General features: G+C 43.5%; 2 protein-coding genes across 3 annotated transcripts; one reads left to right on the top strand and one right to left on the bottom strand.

Moving 5' to 3' along the window:
• Positions 1 to 18: 18 nt before the first annotated feature.
• LOC118365608 (histone-arginine methyltransferase METTL23) lies at positions 19 to 1,466 on the bottom strand. Of its 2 annotated transcripts, none has more exons than XM_035747969.2 (5): positions 1,229 to 1,466; positions 901 to 1,005; positions 544 to 781; positions 376 to 460; positions 19 to 290 (listed from the first exon to the last, which is right to left on the bottom strand). In XM_035747969.2, the coding sequence occupies exons 1-5, from the start codon at positions 1,328 to 1,330 to the stop codon at positions 131 to 133; spliced, it is 690 nt and encodes a 229-aa protein (XP_035603862.1). In that variant the 5' UTR covers positions 1,331 to 1,466; the 3' UTR covers positions 19 to 130. The 2 variants fall into 2 exon arrangements, with proteins under 2 accessions (XP_035603862.1, XP_052347300.1); XM_052491340.1 differs by having other exon boundaries at positions 544 to 804; positions 1,229 to 1,392.
• A 169-nt stretch (positions 1,467 to 1,635) lies between these two features.
• LOC118365606 (bifunctional arginine demethylase and lysyl-hydroxylase JMJD6) lies at positions 1,636 to 11,915 on the top strand. Its single transcript, XM_035747966.2, has 6 exons — positions 1,636 to 2,040; positions 3,448 to 3,836; positions 3,955 to 4,241; positions 6,450 to 6,585; positions 7,733 to 7,871; positions 8,629 to 11,915. Exons 1-6 carry the CDS (start codon positions 1,912 to 1,914, stop codon positions 8,758 to 8,760), a joined length of 1,212 nt encoding a protein of 403 aa, XP_035603859.1. The 5' UTR covers positions 1,636 to 1,911; the 3' UTR covers positions 8,761 to 11,915.
• The last annotated feature ends 287 nt before the right edge of the window (positions 11,916 to 12,202 follow it).

The following is a 12,202-nucleotide window of genomic DNA, read 5'->3' as shown; positions in this document are numbered from 1 at the left end:
CTATACAACTTATACTATTTTATAATTCATTGAGTTTTGAACCATTGATCTTGTATTGCGTCATGACTATTTGACTTTGAATGTGCCTTGCTGGTAGTAACTGAAGGATAAATTGACAATTGTCTTTCATTCAGCTTTCCTTGTCCTTGATTATAATCATTTGTACAGTATGGATTCCAGGAAGTGTTGACCCAGCTAGTTGATCTTTGTTGGCATGGAATTTCTCCAGTGGAATGTTGAGACTCTTCAAGTTCCATTTGTGCAGCAATGCCTCTATGGACCAGTCGGCGCTGAACATACATGAAGACAAAATCAAAATGAGTAATGTTTACTTGACATTACCTGACAGCCATGGACTGGTCCTGAAAGGCATACCTTCTCTCTTGGTAAGTTGTCCAAAATTGGGCCTCAGGGTTTTTTCTCAAGAGGAAGGAGATGGTCACCAGGACATTTTCAAAATCTGAAAGTTGTAAATTCACAGTTGAGTTACAGATCTTGACGATCTGTTAAATTTTCCATACTAACCAGTCAGCCTGAACTCGCCTTGAGGCTCATAGAAAACATCTGATCCCAAGATGATGTCTAATGGAGGGAGGAGCAGAAGGTCTGGGGAGACTTCTCCCCAGGTAATACCCACCACAAGCACATTGGGCAGTTCATTCACTTCACAGGTGCGCCTACAGTTCTCCAGACACAGTGGAAGTTCTGCACTGTCTGACAACATCACTTGTGCCCCACACTTTGCTGCCACCACACCAGGTAAACTCACGCCAGCCCCAAGCTGTGAACAAACAGCAGTGCATGCTGATTCAATAGTTTGTTTTAGAAACAAGTTACACATTTACATGGTAAATACGTGAATTGGAGTAGACTATGAATTCGTTTGGTTCAGTAAATTACCTCTAGCACTGTTTTGTGCATCAGCTCTTCCCTGTGTGTCCACACATATTGTGCTAATACCACTGCGCAGGGCCATACATGCATCCCATATTGTGGGTCAAGGACCTAGTACAGAGGGGAGAAACGACATGATTACAGTTCACATGATGAATGTCAACTTCCATTGATTCAGAAAAGTCTGCCTGGCAGGATATATTCTATACATCTCTCCAAGGAACTCGGCAGGCTTCAGGGCCAATTACCACAATGCAGTTGTAGGCGAACAATATTATTTACAGGAACATCGCTGGTTCCAAATGGCAAAAGTGTAGAGAAAGTGCGCAAAAACCTCAGGGATGGAAACATTCAGTGATTGCTTCGGGTCTTCGTATTCTTCGAATGTGAACGATTTCTGCACTATGTTGGACATCTCAGTTGCTCTGTTTTCCATTTACCATCCCAATTGTGAAAGTGAGAGTTAGTAAATCAATTCAATGGTAAAACGTTACGTTTACTGTCATAAAACCCTTCTCTTCTAAAAAACAGACACGCTTGCGACTGTCTGCTGGAGGACGGGAAAACGTAGAACGTATACAGCCAATGACATGTGCTAATCACTGGTGGGAAGGCGTATTTTACATTTTATCCAATCGGTTTTATGGCTCGCTCTTATATGTGACCAACGAGCTTCCTACGGCTCACTGGGTGGGCGGGCTTCAAATTGTAGGGACCCCGGGTTTGGTTGCAAGAGCATTGTTGTAGTTAGCTGCTTAGCTAATTTCATCTGGGCAGCTTCCTCCTCGTTATTAAAAGTGCGCTTAGAGCAACATTTTATTTTTAAGGCCAACGTGTCGTGTTTCAGTAACACCAACAAAGTACTCGTATGGAGTTGCTTACCGTTTAACTTTAACTAAAGACTAGCCACTCAACTAACGTTCGCTTTACTATAGTTACTAGCAAGTTAAGCTAGCAAATGTGTTTGTCTATGCACCCCAGTCTAGTTAGCTAGCTCAAGTGCCTAAATTCGCAGGAATGAACCATAAAAGTAAGAAAAGGATCAAAGAGGCGAAGCGGAACGCCAGACCTGAGCTGAAGGACTCTTCAGACTGGACGAAACATGACTATTGCGAGACTTTCGATGTGTCACACCGCTCAGTGAAGGTAAACTGTCGGTAGCAAGCTATCCATGCTAGGCTAGCCAGCCATGTTAGCTCTTTCAACACGTTTCACCTTACAAAACCAGTGCGGTTGGTCACGTAGGCTGCTGCTGCACTTTCAGCGGGCAGCGAACTTCATTGGCGCAACTGTCAAATCGGTCAGGCTGGACTCGAACGCTGTGCCACATCCCATTCCGTTAATTATTGACCACATTATTTTGACGGTGTATAGTTATTTGTTTGTGAAATAGTGACATTGTTACATTTGTATTTCATTGAGGCTTACATGTGAATATTATATTAGCCTGTCACCACTAACAGGTAGTGAACCTACTGACCCATGTTCTCAGACCCAATAGACAGCCGAAGGTATTTTGTCCACCTCGATCCATTGTTTATATTTTTTAAGACTACTGTAATTGTATTATGCCTGTAGGAATTCTTGCCCTTGTCCTCAGAGATAAACAACTACCATGGTTAGGAAAGCCCATACCTTTTCCATAGTGCGTCCTGATAAAACACTTATATTGACACAATCACTACAACAATGTATGATTGCTAATGCATTGATCTTACAACCAACTTCATTGTTAACTATGTATGAAATAAGCCCAATGGAGGGCATTTTCTTTGCTCCATGTGGGACACTGGGTTATTGCCAAGTGGTTCAGCAGGAGATTTGTTTTCATCACAAGAGTTAAGAAGGGCTGCTCTGGGTTGCTAAGAATACCCATGACACTCAAAGCTTAGGTAGTTTCAAGAGTTGTCCTATATGTTAACAACTCATCTCAGCATTTTTGTTTCATTCCTTCTCTTTTGGGGTTGAGTTTCTGAACTTAACCTCAACCTGGGGCCGCAGGTAGCCTAGTGGTTAGAGCGTTGGACTAGTAACCGAAAGGTTGCAAGATCGAATCCCAGAGTTGATAAGGTAAAAATGTCATTCTGCCCCTGAACCAGGCAGTTAACCCACTGGCATTGAAAATAAGAATTGACTTCCCTAGTTACATATATGTAAAATAAATAAAGTTGACTTTCAGACCCCGTCATTCCATGTAAAAGCAGAAAAAAAAATGCCCATGACCCTTTGTATTCCCTTTGCCCCAGATCAAATGGTCTTCCTCCGAGTCTACTCCTTAATGTTCCAGTTGGTTGCATTGCATTCAAAAACAATTGATCTTTTATTGTGATGCAGTTTTGTAAAACACTCAACCTCAATCCGTGAGACCAATACTAGGCTAAATGACTGGGAAGCATTAAGTCAGAAATGACTAGTGTTCCATTCGAATTCAGTACAAAGTCATTTATATTGGTAGAAAGGTTATTGATTAAAGTAGTCGTACATTCATGAAATGTAGCCCTCAACCCTCTCTCTTTCACCCACACAAACTGACATGACATATGCGTCTCACAGGACAATGTTGAGCGTGTGGACACCCTGCGTCTCAGCGCAGAGGAGTTCATCCAGCGCTTCGAGAGGCCCTACAAACCTGTGGTGCTGCTCAACTGTCAGGACACCTGGCCCGCCCGCGAGAAGTGGACCATGGAGCGCCTCAAACGTAAGTACCGCAACCAGAAGTTTAAGTGTGGTGAGGACAACGACGGGTACTCTGTGAAGATGAAGATGAAGTACTACGTGGAGTACCTGGAGTCCACACAGGACGACAGCCCACTCTATATTTTCGACAGCAGCTACGGCGAGCACGCCAAGCGCCGTAAGCTGCTGGAGGACTACCAGGTGCCAGTTTACTTTAGGGACGACCTCTTCCAGTTCGCCGGGGAGAAGCGTCGGCCTCCTTACAGGTAAGAGCTATTCTCAGTGACATTGTTAACTAAAATAGCTGCAATGTTATTGTATGTTCTGTGAAGTTGAATTAACTAGTAACACCTGTCCCTTTATTTTTTCTCTCTTTTTTCTCAGATGGTTTGTAATGGGTCCTGCCCGCTCTGGCACTGGCATCCACATTGACCCGCTGGGTACGAGTGCCTGGAATGCCCTGGTGCAGGGGCACAAGCGCTGGTGCTTGTTCCCCACCCACACGCCCCGGGAGCTGATCAAGGTGACCCGGGATGACGGGGGCAACCAGCAGGACGAGGCCATCACCTGGTTTAACGTGGTGTACCCACGCACCCAGCAGCCAACCTGGCCTGCTGAGTTCAGACCCCTGGAGATTCTGCAGGGACCAGGGGAGACCGTGTTTGTTCCTGGTCAGTGGGCTACCGCTGCCACTTTATAGACATGTCTGGTCTGTCTTTCACGTAGAATACTGTTTGACTGGAGAGAGAGAAGTAGTTTTAATCTTCAGCGATTTTGAATAATTTGTCAAGATCTGAAAAGGCCAGGGTTCAGTTAGTTAGGAAATATATAGAAGTAGGGCAGAACATACAATGAGTATGAAAGGTCTTTGATGAGAAGTGATATACCAATGTTATCTGCTGTGAATACATAAATTATAGCTGTGTTTATATGTACATATATGCATATATACAGTACCACTCAAGTTTGGACACACCTACTCATTCAAGGGTTTTTCTTTATTTGAACTATTCTCTACATTGTAGAATAATAGTGAATACATCAAAACTATGACATAACACATATGGAATCATGTAGTAACCAAAAAAAGTGTTAAACAAATCTAAATATATTTTATATTAGCCACCCTTTGCCTTGAGGACAGCTTTGCACACTCTTGGCATTCTCTCAACCAGCTTCACAAGGTAGTCACCTGGAATGTATTTCAATGAACCGGTATGCCTTAAACATTCATTTGTGGAATTTCTTTCCTTAATGTGTTTGAGCCAATCAGTTGTGTTGTGACAAGGTAGGGGTGGTATACTGAAAATAGCCTAAATAGTAATAATAAAAACCCTTGAATGGGTAGATGTCCAAACTTTTGACTGGTACTGTATATGTGTGTGTGTGTGTGTGTGTGTGTGTGCCATACACTCACCAGCCAGTTTATTAGATACACCCATCTAGTACCGAGTTGGACCCCCCTTTGCCTCCAGAACAGCCTGAATTCTTTGGAGCATGGATTCTACAAAATGGCAGAAACATTTGTTGCTCAATTGATATCAAGGGACCCTAACGTGTGGCAGGAAAACATTCTCCACACCAATACACCACTGCCACCAGCCTGTACCAGGCAGGATGGGTCAATGGACTCATGCTGTTTACACCAAATCCTGACTCTGCCATCAGCTTGATGCAACAGGAACTGGGATTTGTAGGACCAGGCAATGATTTTCCACTTTCCAATTGTCCAGTGTTGGTGATCGCGTGCCCACTGCGTCTTGTTTTTAGCTGATAGAAGTGGAACCCTCTATGGTCGTCTGCTGCAATAGCCCATCCGTGACAAGGACCGACAAGTTGTGTATTCTGAGATGCCGTTCACACCACTGTTGTACTGCGCCATTATTTGTCTGTTTGTGGCCAGCCTGTTGGCTTACATGATTCTTGACATTCTCCCTCGACCTCTCATTCATGGGAGAGGTCCAAGGACTGCTGCTGACTGGATGTTTTTTGTTTGTCGCACCATTCTCTGTAAACCCTAGACACTGTCGTGCGTGAAAAGCCCAGGAGGGTGGCAGTTTCTGAGATACTGGAACTGATGTGCCTGGTATCAACGATCATACCAAACTCGGTCGCTTCGGTCACTAATTTTACCCATTCTAATGTTTAATCGAGCAGTAACTTGATGCTTCTCTGCATGCTTTATATAGTAAGCCACAGCCACATGACTCACTCTGTAGGAGCGATCCATTTTGTATGTAATAAACTGTCCGGTGATATGCAATGTATGTATTCACAGCTTTTCACTTTCACTATGTAGCTGGGCGATCCTAGCTATCCCGCTTCTGCTAGCTCTCTCCATGAATATCAACAAGAAGTGTAACCGCCACCTTGTTTACAACCACACTTATTGTAGGGCTCAGTGATCAACATGGTTGCAGAGGTTAATCCAGTGTTACTGACCTACCCTAATACCCTGCGTTAACTGACTGATAAGATGGGATTAAACTCTGTTTCCTTTGGATCTGGTCCAGATCTTGAACTTTTCCTGTTTACTCAAGTTGGAGACCAGAGTATTAGGTCCTGATGTCTGAGAGTGTCTATGTGAGGGAGTGTATTTGTTTCAAGAGCAGAACCCTGTTGGACAGGCTGTTCTGTCTCCTCTGAAGATGTCCATCCATACCTTACTATTTCTGTCTATCCACCCACCTCTTCCTCCACTCCATAAAGGTCTTGGAAACTAATAACTAAGATTTTCATCAAAATACCCCGGACAGAGTATGTTTTCTGCCATGTTAGGTCAGATGTACAAAAATACACCATGGACATTCTGTGTTTTCTTTTCTGTGGTTTGGTGATCCGAAACCTAATCCTGGTCATCTCTGTTGCTTGTTCTCTAGGAGGCTGGTGGCATGTGGTTCTCAACATGGACACCACCATCGCTATCACTCAGAACTTTGCCAGCACCACCAACTTCCCCATCGTGTGGCATAAAACTGTGCGGGGCCGGCCCAAACTATCAAGGAAGTGGTATCGGTAAGCACTCCGAACAGAACCCCCCACAGCTGTAGGAACACCTCGTGAAAGAAGAAACTTTAAAATATATTGACTGTCGGTAGGCTGTGTAATATGAGGAACAATTCTGCATGCACTGGGTTTTGCGTCACTGTTTATTTGGACCAATTACGATTTAGCAGGGTTGAACTTTCACCTGGCATCTTTAGAATTTTCGGATGGGAAGGGGTTAGTTTGGCCCATAGATGACCGAGATGATTACAGAGGAGGGGATGTGAACCTCTAGAACCCCCAAACTCGTTTTTTTGTTGTTCCCCTCTAATCAGGGACTGATTTAGACCTGGGACACCAGATGATTACAATTAATTATCAGGTAGAACAGAAAACCAGCAGGCTCCAGACCTCACAGGGTAAGAGTTGAATACATCTGGTCTATAGGATCCGCCCTGGTTCTGCCAATCGCACCAGGCCAAACATGTCACGACCACCCCCTCCCATCAAATCCAGTAGCTGGTCAGAGGGCAGCATTCATGTAAGATTTGGTTCTGGGCTTCCAAACTTATGGGAACCAATAAAAAGTGTGTTGGCAGGTTCTGTAAATAATGGGTCATGCCTGCTGTGGCACTGGCATCCACATGGAACCTTTGGGTACGAGTGCCTGGGATGTCCGAGTGCAAAGGCACACGTGCTAATGCTGCTTCCCGACCCACGAGACCCGGGAGCAGCGAGGACCAAAAGCCCCAGTCCATACATTGGGCAACATTTTCGGGGTCCAAAGGGGCACTGATTTGTGCAAAAACTACTGCAAATTAATTTATAATCTGGCAGCGTAATTTAATTTAACTTCAACAATGTGTGTTCTATTGTGATTATTTAACTAGAGTTTGATATCCAAGCAATACATAAATAGTCGCCTCCTTATAATGGACCTTGCTGGAGAGATGTTTCAAATGAAATCATACTGCCAGATTGAGGTTTATAGTAGTTTTTGCAAAAATGTCACCCATAGCTACCTTTGTAGGTACCTCAATGGGAAAATACATTGTAGAAGAATGGCCTCTGATATTCCTTTACATGGTCTTTCATGATAATGCTCTAATATATTTGCACCCAGATCCACAAACTTCCACGAGGGTATTTATTTTCATGCATAAAATTTCTCTCTTAGAATCCTGAAGCAAGAGAGGCCAGACATGGCTACCCTGGCAGACAAAGTGGACCTCCAGGAATCGACTGGCATCGCCTCGGACAGCTCCAGTGACTCTTCCTCCTCCTCTTCCTCCAGCTCCTCTGACTCAGACTCAGAGGTACATCCTGTTCCCTCAAAACACACACACACAGTGTGACATTCACACACATGAATATACAGTAGCCTCCAACTCTAGGGACCCCTGAGCTGGGTGTAAGATAGAGGGCAGCAGGCACCTGTTTACATGCGGGCAGATGTCACGGGGTCTGCCACACATGTGCATGTGAAACGGCCACACATACTGTTTAGCGCCACACGTCCCCTCACTCTGAAAGGCTGTAATGCAAATGTCCTATCTTTCTCACTACTGAATGCAGGCAACAACATGCCTTGATATTACATTTAGAAGTCTAGATGGAAGAAATTACAACTTACTATTGTTGCCTCTAAGTTGTCCTGCTGGATCACAGAAACGTGGCCACGGGTCTTGGGTTTCTGGTACTGGGGGAACTGGTGTTGAATAGCATGGTGGACAGCATGCCCCTCCAGTTACATATACATCCATCAGGTTGGACTGTTGGGTTGAGGTTGGGGGTTACCCTTGTGTAATGGACTCCCCCTGGAGAGAATATTCTGTTCTGCTGACTTGCGTGTTCTACTGGTTGAATAAGAACACTACTGTCATCAGATGATTGTCTGTATATAGCATATTAAATTGGTAACGGGTGTTTGTGAGTAGACAGTGTGTATGAGGGACAGTGACACCTAGTCCCCCCCTATTATGTAAATGGTATGTAATAGATATGTAGTATGTTCTATGTAGAGATGTATCCAAGACCTCCCCCACCTCTCTGGTTTGCCCCTCTCCCCTACAGGCTGAGTCGGGCTCGGAGGGGGACGCCATGTCTCACAGGCGGAAGAAGAGGAAGACGTGCGGTATGATATCCAACGGAGACAGCAGCACCAAGGACGACTGTGTCAGCAAAGAGCGCAGCTCCTCCCGGTGACCCCCTCGCTCCGCCCCGCCTCACAAAAGGCCACACCCAGGGGGCTTTTGCATGAAGAGCAGCCAATTTGTTTGTTTTCATTTGTGTGTCTCCAAAGGAGAGTCTGGTGGCCCTCTGTCAGTCTGTTGAATAGATAAGAGGCTCAGCCTACTCATAGGCTGTGATAAAGGAGATTCCCCCTGAGGCGTGGACCTGCTGGAGGTTTATCTGCCACCGCTCAGCTTCTAGTCAAATGTTAATCTATATTGCTGTTGCTTGTGGGGTGTGGGAAGAGCAGTATTTCAGTGCAAGGGAGGGGTGTTGACCTTTGGAGAGAGGTGGGCTGTTGCCTTGTTGTACATCAGGTACTGGGTCTGAGGCAGGGAGCCGGCTGGCCTGTCTCCTCTACAGTGCCATGGTCTTATGTTGCTCAGTGGGGAAAAGTTTTCTATTCACAGTGAGATGATGGCTGGCTGGATGGATGGATAGGTGTGCTTTGGATTGACTTCACTTTGCAGTACATGGGATGCCAGTTGAGTTTTATCATGGCAGAGTTGACCATCTTTAGATATTAAAGTGTACTGTGAGTTTTGTAAGTTGATAATGTATGACAGGGTAAGGGTGGAGGGAAATGCTGCTGCCTTAGTCTGCAAAAAAGCCACTGATTTATATTTTTAATTAACATTTATGCTTTCATCCTCTGGGCTTCTTTTGCTAGTAACAGTTGAACTGATATGCATATGTATTGCAATCAAAACAGTTAATTCAGAATCAGTTAATTCAATTAAATGGTTAGCAAATGAACAGTCCACAATCCAGGCAAGACCATTTAACAGATATAAAAAGCAATGAAAAGATTGCATAGTAGCATCTCTTTCATATCAGATTTATCTGCTGTTGACATCTCTAGTGCAGACTAATGCACACACGTCTAGTGAAACAACAGCTTTTTCAAGACTTAGCCCAAGTCATCCAGCAACAACTGTAAAGGCCAAGGGATCCCCACCTGACTTAGATTTAGCCGGTTCAGCTTGACATTCAAAAGCTTGACCTTTTAGGAGGAAATTGCCTATGCTACACTCCCTTAGCTCCAGGTTGGAGCTAAGATGAATCACTCTCAGGTGCCACAAATGAATGTTGGGCTATCAACAACAAAATTCCACCCAAGAAACAACAACAATATTGCCTGGTTATGTCATGTTTCTATGACTAATTATTATATATATTTTTTTAACCTTTTATTTAGCTAGGCAAGTCAGTTAAAAACAAATTCTTATTTACAATGACGGCCTACCCTTGCCAAACACGGACAATGCTGGGCCTATTGTTCGCCGCCCTATGGGACTCCCAATCATGGCCAGATGTGATACAGCCTGGATACGAATCAGGGACTGTAGTGATGCCTCTTGCACTGAGATGCAGTGCCTTAGACCGCTGCACCACTCGGGATTAATTTAATTACATATGGGTTACTCACACAATTTTCAAATTTGTATGATTTACAATTGTTATTGTCTCTCGTAAAAGTGAGCCCTTTGCTGCTATATTAATCAACATTTTAAGATGAATGAAATCAAACTATTAAAATAATTTGACATTACACGGCTATACTGTAGATCAGGGGCGTCAATTGAAAAAATTATTCCGATCTCAATTGACATGCCTAAAACCAAATCGAAACTGCGTAGAAATTATAGTGGACATAATTTATAGTCTCTAAACTCTATCCAGCTTGTTAACAGTCATCGAAATGAAAGCTGGACTGTCGGGGCACATAGAAAATGTCAGGGATAGAGAACTATTTTTTGCCAATTTTGCAAGTAATATAACCAATACAAGTGGACCTCAGTGAATACAGAATGTGGCCCTTTGTGGCAAAATGAGTATAACACCCCTGTTGTAGATGCTGGTTTCCCAGACCCAAATCATGCCTATTCCTGGTCCAAAAAGCACTTTCAGAGAAGTCTATCACAGATGTGTTTTAGTCCAAGATTAGAATGAACCTCTTTCCAGGAAAGGAGCCCTAGGTGTTTGATCTTGTGTTCTCATTCTGAGACCCCATTTTATATTATCCATCACATACAGAAGGGGGCACCAATGCCAGAGTTCTCACACTAGCTTGGCACTAGTGTGTAGGTTACAGTCCAGAAGATACAGTTGTGTTAAAAGTAGAAATGAGGGCTTGCACAGGGAAAAGTTTAAACATATTGTAGGCCTTGTAGTTGCACATCTTGATCTTATTTCTCGTGTAGTACAGCTAAGGGAGTTTGTGAAATGTTGCAAATACATTTTATGTGAGGGGATAAGTAGATATTTTGGACAGGCTAAATTCATAGTTCTTTCCAAGTGGCTTCTAGGTTGTGGCATATACTGCTCTACAATGATCCAACTGCTTTGTATTTTGTTAGTGTAAATTCAAACAAAAGCAACTAGCTAATACATTACTGTTATTCAGCAAATACAAGTTAATGGTTTGAATGCAGATTCTGCGTGTATAACTTTGTTCTGTGGGGTTAACATGGAGTCAAGTGAATACTGTTTTTTTGTGCTTTAAAATGTGGCTTTGTCATCTGAAATGATTGAAAGTACTTTGAAATATGTGAATTGCTGTATGTCTGTGCAGTAGGTGTTTTCCACTGTCTTTAGACAAAAGTGCCTATAAGCACCAATTGATACTGTCATTGGCCTACAGATGAGAGGTTGTGTTGCTACTTGTGGTCAATGCGTCTGGTGTTTGCGCTGTTTTTAACCCATTAGGTGCTCATCTCAAGCATTTAGCACTATTACGATCCCTGGGGTCGGTCACATAGTGCCTTGGATCCGATGGGGGAATGGTGAGAACCAGGAGCCTATGTGGGTACAACTGTTGTCTAATGTGGCTTCCTCTGGTCAACCTCTTCCCTTCTCCGCACTGATCCAAATCAAATTTCACCTGTCCTGTCTGGCCAGATCAGGGGTTTCACCTATCCTGTCTGGCCAGATCAGGGCTTTCACCTATCCTGTCTGGCCAGATCAGGGCTTTCACTTATCCTGTCTGGCCAGATCAGGGCAGATAAAGGAGAATGCTGAGAGGAAGCCATTTTAAGATATTTAGATGTACACCCAGACATACCTTGATGCTAACCAGATCAAAGTTAATAAATTATTGATGAGTTAATAAATTATTTTTTCATGCAGCAATGTGTTAATGTTTCATTCTACTTATCCATAGTTTCATCCCAATTTATCAGAATCCCTTTACAGATGTTTTATAGATTCTCAACTAAATCAATAAATTGTTCCAAAACTATCCAAAAACAACTGTCCAAAACCATTGGCCTACCCTTAGCCCTTACCTTAACCCCATATCAGTAGTGTTGCAGTTGTTAGTTTAATAGATTTAGTATCTGTAAGATTACTAAACTGGTACCTGTGATGGTAGTTGCCAAAGCAAACCCTAGTGAATCATAAATACTGAGGAAGC

The sequence above is a fragment of the Oncorhynchus keta genome, chromosome 32 (assembly GCF_023373465.1).
Source record: "Oncorhynchus keta strain PuntledgeMale-10-30-2019 chromosome 32, Oket_V2, whole genome shotgun sequence".
Classification (NCBI taxonomy): domain Eukaryota; kingdom Metazoa; phylum Chordata; class Actinopteri; order Salmoniformes; family Salmonidae; genus Oncorhynchus; species Oncorhynchus keta.
Note: the sequence above shows the minus strand (reverse complement) of the source record. Positions and strands in the feature narration are given on the sequence as shown.